At 28.8% G+C, this 16,912-nt stretch overlaps 1 protein-coding gene across 1 annotated transcript; it reads right to left on the bottom strand.

Annotated features, from left to right (window-relative positions):
* Nucleotides 1–5,560: 5,560 nt before the first annotated feature.
* LOC129310126 (cytokinin dehydrogenase 2-like) lies at nucleotides 5,561–10,532 on the bottom strand. The gene is made up of 5 exons (XM_054951990.1): nucleotides 9,875–10,532; nucleotides 7,076–7,203; nucleotides 6,688–6,954; nucleotides 6,338–6,606; nucleotides 5,561–6,043 (listed from the first exon to the last, which is right to left on the bottom strand). Exons 1-5 carry the CDS (start codon nucleotides 10,476–10,478, stop codon nucleotides 5,749–5,751), a joined length of 1,563 nt encoding a protein of 520 aa, XP_054807965.1. The 5' UTR covers nucleotides 10,479–10,532; the 3' UTR covers nucleotides 5,561–5,748.
* Nucleotides 10,533–16,912: the final 6,380 nt, after the last annotated feature.

The following is a 16,912-nucleotide window of genomic DNA, read 5'->3' as shown; positions in this document are numbered from 1 at the left end:
AAAATTGGTTAACCTTAATAATCATGTCTAAAGATAAATAAACTAGACTAAAATGTCTTATATTAATCAATATAAGTATGTATTAATTATTTTTTGTTAATATAAATTATGAAAGGTAATTTAAAAAATGTGTAATAAATAGTTATTGAAATAGATGATTTTGCTTATATAAAAAAAGAAGTAAAAAATGATAGTTTCTCTTACAAATAGAAACAAAGAAAGTATTTAAAAAACAATAAAAAAATGTATATCCACTGTATAGTCTGATGATATAATGAGATACATATACAAATATATAGCAGTTGATATTTGAAAAATTATATAAAATTAATTAAACATGAAGTAATGCCATATTCTAGGTTACAGTTAGGCACTTCCCATTCATGTAAAATTATATGTCATGATTCATGAATGTTCCCTGAGTTATACCAAACGGCTCCTCTAAAGATAAGTTGAATGTTGGAGACACATATAGCAGCAAATATCTTTTTACGATTCCTTTTGGAATGTTACAAAGCTAATGCATATCCATGGGAGATTTGCTGGACTTTATATGAACGTATTTTAATTTAATCCAATTTCTAACTCTTTTTCTTTCATTATCAACCTTCACGGACAATTCCAGAAAGTGGACGGAGGTCCACCTCCATGACTAGAATCCAAGGAGCATTACAATCGAATAATTTTTCAGGATTTTAATGTTCAATCCATTAGCACATAAATACAACAAAAAACGAATAAATCATACTATTCTGGCACTTTTTTCTTTGAAATATTATATTAAAAAAATATAAGACATTTTAAATTTTTTAAGCTGTAATTAATATGATTTTTGAACAGTATCTTTAATTAAGGGTTTAGTCTTTTTGGTCCTTAATAAAAGACAAAGTTTGAAAGGCTTTCTTGTCCTTAATACAAGACGAAATTAGAATAATTAATATTTTTTTAGTTTTATCCTTTATTTATTTATTGCCGTATGAATTCCTAAAATTATAGTCAAGGTTTACCATTTTTCAATAAGCATGAATTGAAGATAGTTAATTTCATCTTATATTAAAGACTGAAACAGTAATTAATAAGATTTTTGGAAAAATTAATCTTTTAATTTTTCAATTTTTAACTCACTTGTAACTCAGTTCCTCAACTATGACTCATTGCAACTCCGTCTCTCAACTATAACTCGCTGCGACTCAGTCTCTTAACTTTTGATTCACCTATAACTCGATCCTTATTTTTTATTTTTTTTCAAAAAAATTCTTATCAAATAAGAGGGATAAAAAAAATACTCATATATTATTTTAAAATACCCTCCTCTTGCTTATTGATATGTGATATAAGCTAACATGAAAAAAAATTAACAAAAGTTAAGGGACTAATTTGTAAGTGATTCAAAAGTTGAGGGACCGAGTCATAGTTAAGGGACTGAGTTATAAGTAAATTAAAAGTTGGAAGACTAAAAGATTAATTTTTTCAAGATTTTTTAATTGAGACAGCCAGTGATGGATCCAGAAAAATTAGTTTATGGGGGCAAAATTTGTACATAAGATAAATATAAATATAAATATTATCATTAAATTAATTATAATTTTTATTAAATTATATTAAATATAAAATTTATTAAAATTAAATTCTATTAAGGAACTATACATAAAATATAAAATTATAGTAACATAAAATTATATCTATTAGAATTCTACTTTTCATTTTAATTAATAAAACTTAAGTCTTTTGAGTTTTGATCAATAAAAGTGAGTTTAATGAATAAGAACTTAATTCATTATTTTGAAGATCTGTCTCATGCATCTAAACTTTTATATGCTAATAAGATTTAATTCTTTTGTATAATATACTTTTTTTTGTGACAAAATTTTTAATTTAAACATACAATCAGAGAAATTATTTTTAAAATTATTGCTCCTTTCTTTTTAAAACTCTTTCTATTTAAGTTTAAAACACATAAATAGGACCTTGGTCAAATAAATTTTTTAGGAAATTAGTGAAATTTTTTTATAGGACTACATAAATTTTCTTTTCTTTTTTGAGGGGGCAGGGGCAGCTGAAAATTTTAAATAGGGGCAAATAAAATACTTAGGGTCATTATGTTTTTTTTTTTTGGGCTTATGGGGGCAATTGCCCCCTCCATAATACAAGCATATCCGTCCCTGGAGACAGCCTACTAATACTTATTAGATGTTTAAATTAGTTAAATATTCATTAATTATTGCAGTTGTATGAAAATGGCTCTGAACTTTTGTCTGACGAAAGCGTTTTGATCAAAGCTAATGATCCCAAAAGAATCAGAACTGAAGAACTCTATGAGACTGAAACTAATATAAAAGAGTAGTGTGATGATGAAATGGAAGTCAAAATCATTATCGAAATCAACATATATAACATATTGAAAGTTATTTTGTTTATGATTAAGATTATAAATGGTGCAACTTTTATCTTGCATTTTATATGCATGCACAGGATTACCAACCATAAGATGTATTAGCTAACTAAAATAGTCATCAAATTACCAATTGTTCAGGCTGATGTAAGCGATTAGAACTCTCATCCTTTAACTAACGGATTAATACTCAAAATGGAATTAAAAAAAAAGTAATATTGCAAAAAAAATCTTTTACTATATTGATGGATAAAACTAACGAAAATAATATAATATACTATTAAATTTCATTCTTTATAAAATAGAAAACAAATGATCCTCCACGGATCACACACACACACACACACACACAATCTTAGTTCCGTATTGCTCATCAGTTCATAATAAATAAAGTGGTTCTCTCCTTTTTCTTTTGAAACTAGGGAATTAAAGTTAAAGTTGAAGAAGATGACGTCCTATTGAAAACAATGCTCCTGATTTTTCTAATTCTAGTAATTATTTTGTCTCTCTGGAGACAAATCCACAAGATTGTGATTCGCACGTGAAGAAGAAAAGATGGATATGCATATGACAATCCAAATCTCAATCATATATAAGATTCTAAAGATGTTTATTATCATCTGCGCATGCACGAGTGCAAGACACATTTTTCATGTCATCATCATTATCAACAAAGAAAATTAATCAAAGATATTAATTAATAATGATATCTATAGCTACATACATGAGACATATGAATGCAGTAATTCATGAAAATTAAACATTACAGTGTATTAATATTATTAATGTAGCTAATATATATGAACACCGATCGCACATGCAACGTACTGCTTTTTAAAAGTATCTAGATCATCATTAGCAGCAGAAATGAGAAAAACATGGAGCAAATTATATGGACATTGCCGGGATAAATCACTCCATCACTAATTCTTTTTCGTAGATTTTAAATTACTGAGTTTAATTATGTTTTAGCATGCATTAATGTTTGGCTTTTTTGAAGAAACTTTTTTTCTATGTGGACCTGAACTGTCCCTCCCAGCCATCTAGAACTTAATCTTCTAACCAAACAGATCACTTGAAGAAAGAAAAGAAAAAGGAAATTATTAGAGTGGTTAGATCATTATGCATTCGCATATTATATGTGGAAGTAATCATGGTGACCAAATGTGAACCAAAAAATTGAAAGGCTAGAAAAATTATGAGTACTGTAGTGGGTCTGGACCAGCCTATGTGGGTGCCTATTTCTAGCTATTATAGCTTATATAAAATCCCAATGAGAAATAAATATAGTGGATGACAGGAAGTCAGTTTCCAAATTAATTGATTGTTTGAAAACTTCGGAGCATCTTTTTGTTTCTTGTACAATATACCATGTGTTTCACAAGTCAAGCTGGTCCATATTCCACTCGAATTTGGAACAATGTATATCCTGTATATTTTTTTTTTCATTTATAATGTGACGTTACTGAGATCTTTAGAAGAGATAAAATATACATACATATAAAATATAGAAATAAGCATCAGATGTTGATACAAAATCTAACTGAATCTTGACTTTGTTTCCATTCGCATATTTGTAGATTAAAGACTTGGAGACAAATAAATGAAGGGAAGAATTGCAAACTTTTTTCAAATTTCAATGATAGTTAATTAAGTAGGAGTAACTCAATTCAAACCATATGGTGTGTGATCTTTAGTGATATTTGATACAATCTAAATATTTGGATGCATTATAGGAAAAGTCATTATGAAACAATAGTTAGCCTCGTCAAATATCTCAAAAATTCAATGAAGTTATTCGTTCAACAGATTTTAATTATGACTAAATTTCTAAAAAGCATCCCTAAAATTTTGTGGGAAAAGTTCAACTATATCGTATCTAGCATTTGAAATATAATCACACACGATAGCGGATCCTAACTTCACCACTAATCACACACCATATGGTAATACGATATTTGTTAGTTGATTTTGGAGTCAAGGTAATGAAATCAGTACGCGGCTAGGAATGACATTACCAAACCCATACAAGATATCTGACTGAATCAAGTTTTTTTTTTTTAACAAATTTAATTACTATTACTATTTTCAAAGAAAGAGGGCTTTCTGGTTAGGTTTGATGGAGTCAATTTTGGGGCATGAGAAGGGAACGTGCACGCAAAGAATATATATATATATTGTTCATTTTCATAATTAGTCATGAATTTGGTGAGAGATATGTGCCATATTTTTAAAAAGGATAAATTATCTTCTCACCTTGAGTAATTACAAATTTAATTTGTAGCACAATTACAAAATTCTCATCCAAATTTTTTGGGATAATAACAATTTTTAATCCCTTAAGTTTCTCTCAATTGTTGATTTAGTCCCTCAAATTTAATTTTTATCAATTTAATTTTTTAAGTTTACTTCAATTCTCAATTTGGTCCTTATTGTTTAAAAAGGAGGTTACATTATTAAAATTTTCTGATATAAATTAAAAAAAATATTGATAGCAACCGTGTAAATTAATAAAAATAAGTATAATTATTTATGTTAGAAAAAAGAGATTCAAATTTTTTTAAAAAAAATAATAGAATATGATATAGTGTAAGGGATTATATTGATAATATTAAGTTAATTTGATGGTTAGTTTATTCTCATTTAGCTACTTATACATGTCAAGTCATTAATATAATTTAACATATAATCTTATTTAGAGAGTCAATTAATGTTTTAAAATTTAAAGAACTCATGAAAATTAAAAAAAAAACATAAAGAACCAAATCAATAAAAGTAAAAAAATTTGAGAGAACAAATTGATAATTGAGATAACTGGAAAGACTAAAAGTTTCATTGTCATTTTTTTTTGGTGAATTCCATTGTCATTATTTTATATGTGGGCGTAAATTAGTTGCCAGGTTTTTTCTGTCTCTTAACATTACTTAGATAAATTTAGTGACAACGGAAATAAAGAAAATAATATATCTGGCTAGCTTCTTATATACACATTCTCATATATATATATATATATATATGTATGTATGTATGTATGTATGTATGTATGTGGGACTCTAGCTAGTCATAGCTAAAATTATGATTCCGGCTGACTTAGTTATCCCAGTCATGAAGATTAAAAAAATGATTAAAAAAAAACAAATTCACATTTGTTACAAATTGCAACTCAAGTCTTTAAGCAATTGCAATATTTACCATAAAGATGGCATAGACGTTATTGTTTACATTTAGCTTCAAATTAAAACCGTCCACTTATTTATACATAAATTGACCTAATTCTGGTGGTATGATCGAATACTAAAATACAAATTAAGATGAACAAGAAGAGAAAGGGGCGCGCGCGCGCAGCTTAATTATATTTATTGTTCAGTGAAAATGCCTTGCCCAGGTGACAAAATATGATTGGGATCATATCGAGCTTTTCTCTGTTGAAAAACCTTCCATTTGACTCCAAAGTGATCGGTCCAATCGTTCCTCGTCATGTTGTGCGGAAGATATTGCTTTATCTGAATACCAGCATCCTTACAGAACTGCAACACCATCTGGTTTCGTTTCTGGTATGCTTCCACTTTATCATACGTGCTCGTCTGCAGAAGACTCACAACGTAGAAAATTTCTTCGTCTGGAATCATAGCAGACATCTTATCATCCCACCTGCAAATAATATTTCATTCATCCATCAAGTCAACATATATATTTGATCTCATCAATCAAGCAAAGTGATAATTATACAGGATAACAAGGCAAATTTGCTCTCAAATTATAGTGTAAGTTAGACCTAAACTTATTTGTAATGCAATATTTCCATTTCACATTTTAAAAATGTATAACATTGTAATATTGCAATATTGCAAAATTGAAACATTGCACAAAAAAAAACATATGAGTTCAGGTCTAGATGCTCTGGGCAAATTTGCCATTTAAATCCTAATTATATATGTTATTTACTTGTTTCGACTCATGGGATAGAAGAGGACGACTCCTGCAGAAAGGTTTTGGTTGAGAAGAATGCCATTGAAGACGCCTTCACCGAAATCCAAGATTCGAGATTTTGGAACGAATATGTTGAGCCATGGATGAGGAAGATCCCAGAGTCCTTGAGGCCTAAGAACAAGCTCATCACTGCGAACCCGGTCCAGAAACTCTTCGTATGACACATCCTTCTCGAACACAAACGTAGGCACAAACTTTAACCGACTTATCAGCTCCTCCACTTCCTGTTTCCAGTTCAAGAACACAAGTCAAGTCCCAGCACAGAGATTTCTCAACATCATTAATTATCTAACGTGCGTACGTACCTTGTCGACGGTTGTCTGAGAATCGTTGGTGTAATACTTGGCAAGCTCTAAGATGTAGACGATGCCGTTTTGGTTGATGAGGGAAGTGATTCTTGGACGATCAGTCTGTGGATAGAAGGAAAGATCCAAGGATGATTCATTGTGCAGAAGCGATCCTTCTAAGTAATTAGGGATGTTGGTTTGCACGCTTTCGTTCATCGAGATTAGTCTTTCTTGATCTGAAGTTAGTACAGAGAAGTCATTGTAAAGCAATCGCAGCCACTTCACCTGCAATCAATCAAACAAATAATTTACTATATTATTATATGTTTGCATCTATTATATAACAAGATACACACACACACACACACGCACACATATATCTATATATCTACACATATCTACTTGCCCTGGATGGTGCCGACCCTAGAGCAATTCTGGCTCTGGTAATGATCCCAAATTGGCCTAAACCTCCAAGAACAGCGTAGAAAAGGTCCGAGTTAATTTCAGGAGAACATGTCACTTCTTCTCCTTTCCCTGCAAATAATCCCGCGCAAGTATACTGTTAAATTCTTGTATTTTAAGTTTCATCACTTTGAATTGTAACGTGGGTTTTGATTAAAAAAGATTATATATATAAGTATTAAAATGCTAATCAAACCAGTATTAAACAAGGACTACCAATCACGTCGAATAAAAAAAGAATACAAAAGAATATCTGTCTCAATAATTATAATGTGCTATAAGGTAATGGACCGCACAAATAAAAATGAATTGACTGACCTTCATGCAAGTAACTAAGATATTGAAAACCAGACTCATCATTAACCAGTCAGGTATACACTAATTTAAGGGTTAATAATCATAACTGAATCTTGATTAAACTAATTAAGATAGAAAAGCTGTTCATTAAAGCAGTCAACATACTGGTTCAATAATTTACCCGCTCAATCAGCTGAATTGCTCCAGGTTTCAGTAATATGTTGCCACACAAACAAATGGCAAGGTAATCCTCAAACCAGGAGAAGAGTTGACTTTAGGTTTTGATTAATAAATAATTAGTCCATCTTTTTTTCATTAATAAACAATATTCTTCATAATACTAAATTATCTCAGAATATTGTTGACATCTGTTAAGAGAGATTGGTCAATAGGATTATTATCAAGGGAATTAAAGCACACTTCCTCTTCGTGTATTGAATATATAGTGCCAAACGCCAAGTGTGACATTTGATGATGTGGCTGATTTTTTAGGCAGAACCAATGAATATATTTGCTGTCGCAATCTAGTGATGATGTGTCTCCATTCAGTCATTTACATGTAATCTGGATCAATATCCGGTGAAGTCACGTGACAGTTACATGTATATGTGTTTTATTTATTTTGGGTCTTTGTTATGCTTCTTTTATGATATTTTTTTCAAACCGACCAAACACATCGAAACAATAGGATAACAATAATTGGAATGAACAAAAACCACAGTTCAACACTTTTGTTTTGGTCGTATGGTCTCAGCCAAATATATAGCCAAAAAAACTGATTGATTGATCTGATTTTGTCAAAAAAAAATTCATTACATAATTTTATTAAACTAAATATTCAAGAAAATTTTAACAAGGATGTGTTTTATTAACGTGCATCATTTTTAATTTTAAGAAAAATTCAATAAAGTAAAAGATATTTAATATTTTCATACAATTTCAAAGGTAGAAGAAACTTAAAGTTATGATTTTATATCATATTAAAATATGAGAGGGAAATTAAGGGTGATATATACTTAAAAGAAAATAAAAGAAAACACACACAAATAGATGAATTTTTATATAAAAAAGAAAAATTAGTAATTAATTGTAATGTTTTATATGAAAATAAAAATAGTGATGATTTATAAATTAAGGAAAAGGGTTAAAAAATATAACGAAAAGAAAGTAGTTTAACATACCTTTCACAATAATTTTATCATATCCTTTTTTTCACAATATATATTATTAACATTATTTGATTACAAAGTTATGAAATTTGAATCCATTTTGTATAGAAGACTGAACACTTGGTCAAAAAATTAGAACAAATATTATTTTAGTGAAATACATAAACTTCCAAATGTCACAGCCTATCGCTGGTAAAAAATAAAATAAAAAAAATGTCACAGGCTTTCCAGGTGATCAAATATGACCGGCTAATTAATTTGTTGCCTGTCCCCTCTAGAAATAACGGCTTATTTCTGTTGTCATGTATTTACATATTTAAAATAGGGTTAATGAGTATTACAAATTTTAAACTATTACTTAAATAACATTCTAGACTCTAAATTTTTAAAATAAATATCATGAATCCTAAACTAGAATTTTTATTCATTTTAAAAGTTTAAAGTTCATGATATTTTTTAAATAATAGTTTATGATTCAGGTGCTTATTAACCCTTTAAAATATGCTACAAACATATGGTGTGACTAATAAAGTTTAATTACGTAATCAAATAATTAAAATTAATAGATGGTGAACGGAATTCTATTGCATGCAACTAAATCCAATGACATATATCCTTATTGATTATGACAAATTCTCTCCTTGACCTTTAAACAAATTAACTTATAAAAAGTTTTGTGTTCTTTAGCTGTCTTTTTTCAGTATTGCCGTTTCGTATCCTTGAAAATGCCTTCCTTATTTTAAAAGTCTTCAAAATTTAATAACCTTTTATCCTATTTATAAATTATTTTTTACATATTTCATCACAAAAAAATTTTAAAACTTATTAACTATCTCTATAAATTATTTTTTACATATTTCATCACAAAAAAAATCTTAAAATTTATTAACTATCTTTAAAATTTAATACGTTTTTAATTTTACCGCTATTAGATTGTACATATTTTAATAATATATTTTCTCTCGTTAACATTTAATAAAAGAAAAAGTAAAACTTGTGTTAAAAAATCAGCTTTATGAATGAGATTGAAAAAATCTTTTTCTATATAAATAGGGCCAAAAGGAATATAGTCTTTGATGACTTTGAAATTTTAAAAGCATTATTGACTAGTCTGAACTGCATTCTTTAATCTATGTAGACTGTAGAGTTGTTAATACATTAGACAAACATATACCATAGATAGCATATGGGGGGAAAACATACTTTCTTCAAACGTAAACGAAAAATTTGAGATTCATTTGAGGGGGGGGGGGAACGAAGTGAACAGTGATTCATACCTGTAACAACATCGAGCTCGTAAACATTTTGAATCTGAGGACCAAACCTGAAGGTTTGGCCACTAATCCCAGCATTAGACAGTGTACCACCGACAGTCAAATACAAGTAATCCGTCCAAGAACGAGGTGAGAGCCCACGTTTGAGCGTGTCACGCAGAACATCGATCCACCTCTGCCCACCACCAACGTCCACGTAATCGCCGATCGCCGCCGTACTCTCCGACGTCACAAGCACCCCACCGCCATTATTAACGTCTCTGAAATTGCTCATGTTCACCACAACCCCACCATCTGTCATGGCTTGCCCGCTCACCGAGTGAGCCTCCCCTCTCGCCGCCACTTTGAACGGAACGGTCAACGAGTTTGAGAATTTTATGAGCACCGATATGTCACTCGTGGCCACCGGGTTCATGATCGCCACGGGGCTCTTGTGAACCATGTGGCCGTAATCTGCGGAGCCCTCTGACAGAGACACGGGGTCACGACTCAGCCTTATGGTTACCTCTGTTGGTCCTTGGAACACCGACAGTAGTGTCTCATCTTGTCCCTCGGAGACTACTAGGATGCTGGTCAGCCATAGCACCACCAAGAAAGGCTTCCCCATATATATATATATTTGATTCGCAGACTAGTTTTTATTTTTGGTTGATCTGTTTGAAGAGAGTTAATGGGGCGAAGTGTGTGTGGTATTCTGTTGTGTATATATAGGAATTAGGAAGAGCTGGAGCGGACTGGGGGAGTGAAACGACGTCGTCTAGTGGGAAGGCTTTTTGTGGGTTTGATTTGTTGTGAACAAATGATTTACGGTAAATAGGTTTGAATTGACTGGTAAAGTGATTAATCTTTCTTAATCAAAGATCACGAATCCAAACATTAAAAATACAACAGCAATTAAGTTATTGATAGGAGGCATGTGCTTTGAAAAAAGTGTCCACAACCGATAATTGGATTAGTCTAAATCAAATCTAGCTAATACTTGAAATCTTGAAGCTTACAAGCAAAACAAAAATAAAACTTACGATTCACGCCTTGCACTGTGAATGAATGTTCCTTTTTCAGATGCACGCATATATTGAAATAAAACCAAGATTTGCTTGTTCCTTTTTCTGGTAAATAAAAGTGGGAAATGGCCATATCTTTCTTGATGATCATTCTAAAATTACTTACTCAATGGACGGGAAAAAAAGGAAATAAAGAATTATAGTCAAACTTAATGATTTCATTTTAAATTAACTGCTGACTGGCATAATTATATTATATTATATATACACAAGCAATATAATTCGTCAAAGTCAACAAGTATTTAATTTTGTAAGATGGGACGTTTGACATACTATTGAGATTTTGTAGCCATCGAAATTTCTTTTCTCCCACAACATTCTCGCCCCGTAAAAGCAATTCTTATAAGGGGGGCCATATTTCTCAAGAATATCTAGCCAGATAATGATAATAATTACCATGTATCGATTTTCAATCAATTCGTGTATTTTTATCGGATCATGTTTCTCAGATTTTTCTTGACCAAGATGATCGATAGTGTCGAATATTTCAAACGATCGAATCCGCAGAGAAAAGACATGAGATTTTTCTTCCTTTGGCGAAGACGACTCAAGCATATTAATCAATATATAGAGTCTATTTTATAGATCTTGTTAGAGAGTTCGCAATCATCCGGAGTAATATTTAATTCCAATTACGGTAATTTCGAATTTTTCAAATATTGTAATTGATAGGTCAAAAAATATTGTAACTGATCATATTAGCAGCCTTGTTTGCTATAAACATTATCTTACCAGTTAAATTAATCATCCACTAAATTTAAAATCGATGGCCTTGTACTCTCCAAAACGCATGTTATGTTATAGTGATGGCATTGTTTGATTCTATTTTCTATTTGTATATTCTTAAAAGAATTCTGTAAAATGGTTTTGTAGAAAACATTTAGGAAAAAAATAAAAAAATTCTGGCTGAATCATTATTCTGAAAAACATATCCAAAATGGTAAAATAAAGGGTAAAAATTATTAATATAATTATCAATAACGAAAACTTGATATTTTCTATCTTTCTCTAGTTTTGCAGAACAAAAAGTAATAAAACATAAAAAAATTCTGATTATTTAGATTTTCAAAATAACCATTGAGTTTTTTATTTTTCAGAATAAAAGCAGGTAATCAAACATGCTCCTAATTAATAATGGATATGAAAATCAAATTTCATTAAATGATTATTTAAAATATTAAGTAATTTAATAATTAAATTATTAAAAATAGTCCAGTGGTCAAATTAAAAAAGGTAAAATAGTTTTTACCAACAAAAAAGTAAAATAGTTTGTGCTTTTTATTCAAAGTGATTTATAAAAATAATTGTTAATTTCATCTAAAGTGTGACTTATATATAGCACTTGTGACAGTATAATTATACAAATACATTAAAATAAAATAAAAATCATATCCCATATATAACAAATAGAACCAGATGTTGTGAGGAATACATCAATTGTCTTTATTGTTATATCAAGCAAAAGTCCAGAATCTCTTGTTAGAGTTTAATTTCATCAGAGTTTGCTGTATCCTCATATTTTGAATAAAATCATAATTGTATATAAAATTAACTGTTGTAGAGGGAAGGTTTTTGTAATATATATAAACATATTAGAATATAAATTAAATATTAAATTAATAATTTCAATTATGATTCAGACATGCTCTCTGTATATACTTTGGTTTTATACATTATTCTTTCTCATATCTTGTCGATTTAATTTCTCCAAAGTAGCAGGTGTCTAGCCATAAAAAGTACTCCATCCATAAAAAATATAAGGTATTTTTTAATAAGTTAAATATTTAAAAATATAAGATATTTTTAATCTTTCAATGTGTAATCATTGCCTTTTTTTAAGTGGCCTTATTAATAAATGACTTTATATTGATTATACGATATTTAATAGAAATAAATATAAAAAAATAGAGTTAGTTTGAAAGTAAATAACTACTTTATTAAAGTTGAGATTCGGTTAAAAATGCTTTACATTTTTTAATGGAGGGAGTAATGTTTATGTCCAAAGATGAATTTTAAATAACTATTTTGCAAGAGATTTCAGTTTAGAATCTTGCTATCTCTAGGTCATTTATCTTTTGTCTCTTTGAGTAATACAGAAACGTGGAAAAATCCTACCATTAATACAAAATTGAATACGATGATGGAAAAAAGTGTGTAGAAAGAAAAAAAAATATTTCTTTCAATAAAATAATATCATATTACATTTTTTAACTTTATTAAGATAATGTGATACAAAATTCTGTTAAATTTTATCAAATTCTATAGACTTATTTTTCATTTTCAAAAACTCCAAAAACCTTTCTTTTATTTTCAGTCTAACCCGAATTCCTCATGAAAATAAAGCGTGAAATGCATATATCTATATCTATAATGTCTTTCTATTTTAAAATACACGCAAACTTCTCTTGAAAAAAATAAAGGAAGTCAATACAATTTTAATAAAATAGAAAAATTGTCTATAGAATTTTCTCCGCTGTCTGTAGAAGAACTTTGTGCAAGTTTTGAAAATAATATTAATGTCTGAAAAATTTTAATAATATTTCAAAAAAATAAATTTACCTTTTTAATTTTGGGGAAAAACTGTGTATATCTTGAAAATAACAAAACTTCTATAATCTCATAAAAATTATGTAATTTATTTTCAGAAATAGTATGTATTGTGGCTTACTCTTATACAATTTTTGGCTCTCGAAATCTAATCAGATTCTTACAAGTAAAAAGATTGGATGATTCTTATGTTTTTAAGAAGCCACTTCGAGTGTCTTTTTATTATCTTGAGAAGCACATTTAAATAAAAAACATTTGTATGATCACATCAAACACAAAATAAGTTCTTCTTTTAATAAAAATGTTTCAGCAAGAAATAATTTGTTAGAATAATTAATTGAAAACATTTTAGAATTTTTAACAAAATACCCTTTGCAAGATTTAAAATTGGATTAAAGTATTTAATTTAAAAACAAAGGGAATAACATCTCTGAAATTTCAAAGGTCAATGAAATTTAATCAAAATTAATATAGTTATCTATTTATCTTAGGTAAATGCAAGAAAGAGTGATCATTAAAATAGGGTTAAATGGAAAATTTATCTCTAAACTACAAGTCCAAAAGTATTTGGGGTTCTAAACTCATTTTTAATATAATAATTCCCTTCAGTTTTTTAAAAATAGTACAACATTACACCAACTACTAATAAATGTTAACTTTGATAGTTAATTGACCACAAAATTATAAAAAAAGATAAAAAAAATTTTGTTAGTTCTTTCCTATAATTTTTTGGGTTATTGTTTGTAATTTTGGATTTTTTTCTATAATTTTTCAAGCCATTTTCACTAATTTTTTATATTATTTTTTAGTCAATTAACAATTAAAAATAACTTTTGTTATAGGTCGGACAACATTGCATCATTTTTAAAAATTGAAAGAGAATATTGCAATAAAAATGAATTTATGATCCTAGATGTTCCTAGATTTATAATTTAAAAGTGAAATTTTCATTTAACCCATCTAATCCCTTCTTAATTCGATCCTTTCTTTCCCTAGATATTTTCTATGAGCCCATGGTTTTACAATTTTTTACAATAATTATCCATTAGGGACTTGGAGTACATATATTGTTTCATTAAGTTTATTAATTAATTGACTTGCAATGAATTGAAGTGACTTTGAGAAATGGTTTTGTCCAGCCAGCTTCCAGTCTAACGTGAAGCCGACCTTTTCTTTACACTTCATCACGTATACTTAGCCTTTGGTAAACGTGTTTGTGATTATTAAATATTCACTGAACTTGTGCGCCAAATCAATTTTATATCCTTCTCATCATCCTCGATAAAATATACAATAAACTAAACACTACAGTGCACTGCATTTTTGATAGAATTCCCAGAATTATCAGTTATGTTGATAGTAACTCGATTAATATTGGTACATATATATATAACTCAAAATAAATGAATTAAAAACAAACTTTTTTTGGTGAAATTAACTGGGCACAATGTTGCTCTCATGCATAGTTTTACACTTCTTTTGATATTTTTCTATTTTTGAATGCGTAAATGTGTATAATTATATATGACAAACATAGTATGGATGTTATTCATTCGTTTCTGTGTCCAGAGTGGAAATGTACTATAATTAGTAATCATGAAAGATGTAATTTTTTTTTTTGGTAGAACATGAAAGATGTAATTTATCTTCAAAAACATGTGCAATTTGTTTATTTTTCTTTTGTTTTGCAAATTAAATTAAATCTACTAATAAAGTCGCTAGTTAATTAACTTGCCGTGTGTTTTTATAATAAAATCGCACACACTTTATCCTTATCCTCTTCATCTTTTCTTATCAATATTTTTTTCATATATTTAATTGCTGTAGACAAGAGATTTAATTTAGTTTGTGTTAGATAATATAACCCATTCAAATTTTCATTACATTAAATGCACGCATTCTTGAGGAGCAAATTGCAAAGTCTTGCTCTACGAATATATGCATGATTAAGGTAAAGAGATTTCAGTCATTTAATTTTTTTTTTGCAGTCATTTTTTTTTTGAGAAAAATGACAAAATAACACTGTTCAGGATAAGTATTCTAAAGTCCTTAAAACTTATCTATCATAAAGTTTTGTCGTAACATTGTGTTTCTAATCCCTTTCAAATAATAGAAAGTGTAGCTGTTCAAACAAAAACTAAAATTGTTAATAATGAGAGAAATCTTTTAATATTTGAAAGTGTAGTTGTCATTGCATAACTAAAATAAAGTTATGATTAATCGTGTTGTTATTATTTAAACTAAAATAATTAATTAGTAAGATGAAGATGTTAACATAGAAAAAGTATTTGTCAACCATAGTTCCTATATTAACAATTTTACTTTCATTATTAATAACTTTAGTTTTTGTATCAACGCATATACTTTTTATTATTTTGCTTAAGGCTAGAAATGTAATTTCACAAAAAAAATGTTTGACAAGTTCCCAATGATTTCAAAGTAATTACCACATTTTGTGGTACTTATTTATCTTATTTATCAATTTTGATAGAATTTATTTATTTCCCTTTATTTCTTTCCTATCTGGATCCTAATCGAATATATTAATGCATTCGGTATCCAACTTGTAATTTATATGTATGAAAAACGATTTTACAGCAGAACATGTCTTGAACTTGGGAGCAAATGGAGCATTTTGACGAAGAAATGATTAGAGATGAAGATTTGAGGAGGTGATATTGTTAACTATTTAATCACAATTTGAGTTATCCCTTCTGGTGCATGCTTGGCTTGAAATCTCTTAAGCAATATACCACTGACCGACATTTTGAGATTTATTATTAGTTTATTACATAATTAAGTTGCACTCGTTGCAAGAAAGACTTTGAAGCAGTACGCCTGTACGTACTTTGCTACAAGTGAGTATGCTCAACATATTTTCTGGGATTTAACGTATCAATAATCTTCAAACTCGGACTATCACTATTGAAAATTGCGCCTTTGAGGCTTTGACCAACTATTATATATATATATATATATTAATCAGCCTCTAATCATTTCTTGAAACCGAAACCTTAATTTACGATCATATATTTTATTTTTATAAAGTCAATCATCTCAGTTTGTGGGAATAATGAATTTATGTCAACGAGATCCCTGAGATTGGTTAATGACGATATTAATTATTAATTACGAGCCTTTAACTTGATTATTAGGTATTTAATTCTGACAGACATGAGGAGCTTAAAATTGACAAAGTTTAAAAGAGAGGAGATGTGCAATGAATATATGTATATACAAAAGGTCAACTTATGAATTATGTGCAGCTAATAACCAAACAAATCCATTTAGAATTATGGTTTATGACTTATTCATTCAGTCCAAATAATCATGTTTCATGCTCATAAAAGAACCTAAAAAATTGAAGTTATTTCAGGTCAAAATGTGTGATACAGGCGTTCTAACTCCCAACAAAGACACTAATGCATCA

The sequence above is a fragment of the Prosopis cineraria genome, unplaced genomic scaffold, assembly GCF_029017545.1.
Source record: "Prosopis cineraria cultivar Desert tree isolate PC_DT_omini unplaced genomic scaffold, ASM2901754v1 PC4, whole genome shotgun sequence".
Lineage (NCBI taxonomy): Eukaryota > Viridiplantae > Streptophyta > Magnoliopsida > Fabales > Fabaceae > Prosopis > Prosopis cineraria.
Note: the sequence above shows the minus strand (reverse complement) of the source record. Positions and strands in the feature narration are given on the sequence as shown.

Bases quoted from the DNA above. Each gene is read 5' to 3' on its own strand.
- LOC129310126 (XM_054951990.1), bottom strand. From the start codon at position 10,478: ATGGGGAAGCCTTTCTTGGTGGTGCTATGGCTGACCAGCATCCTAGTA. The intron at 7,204-9,874 runs GTATGAATCACT...GATTATTTGCAG, and splicing joins CGAGCTCGATGTTGTTACAG to GGAAAGGAGAAGAAGTGACA. The intron at 6,955-7,075 runs GCAAGTAGATAT...GATTGATTGCAG, and splicing joins TAGGGTCGGCACCATCCAGG to GTGAAGTGGCTGCGATTGCT.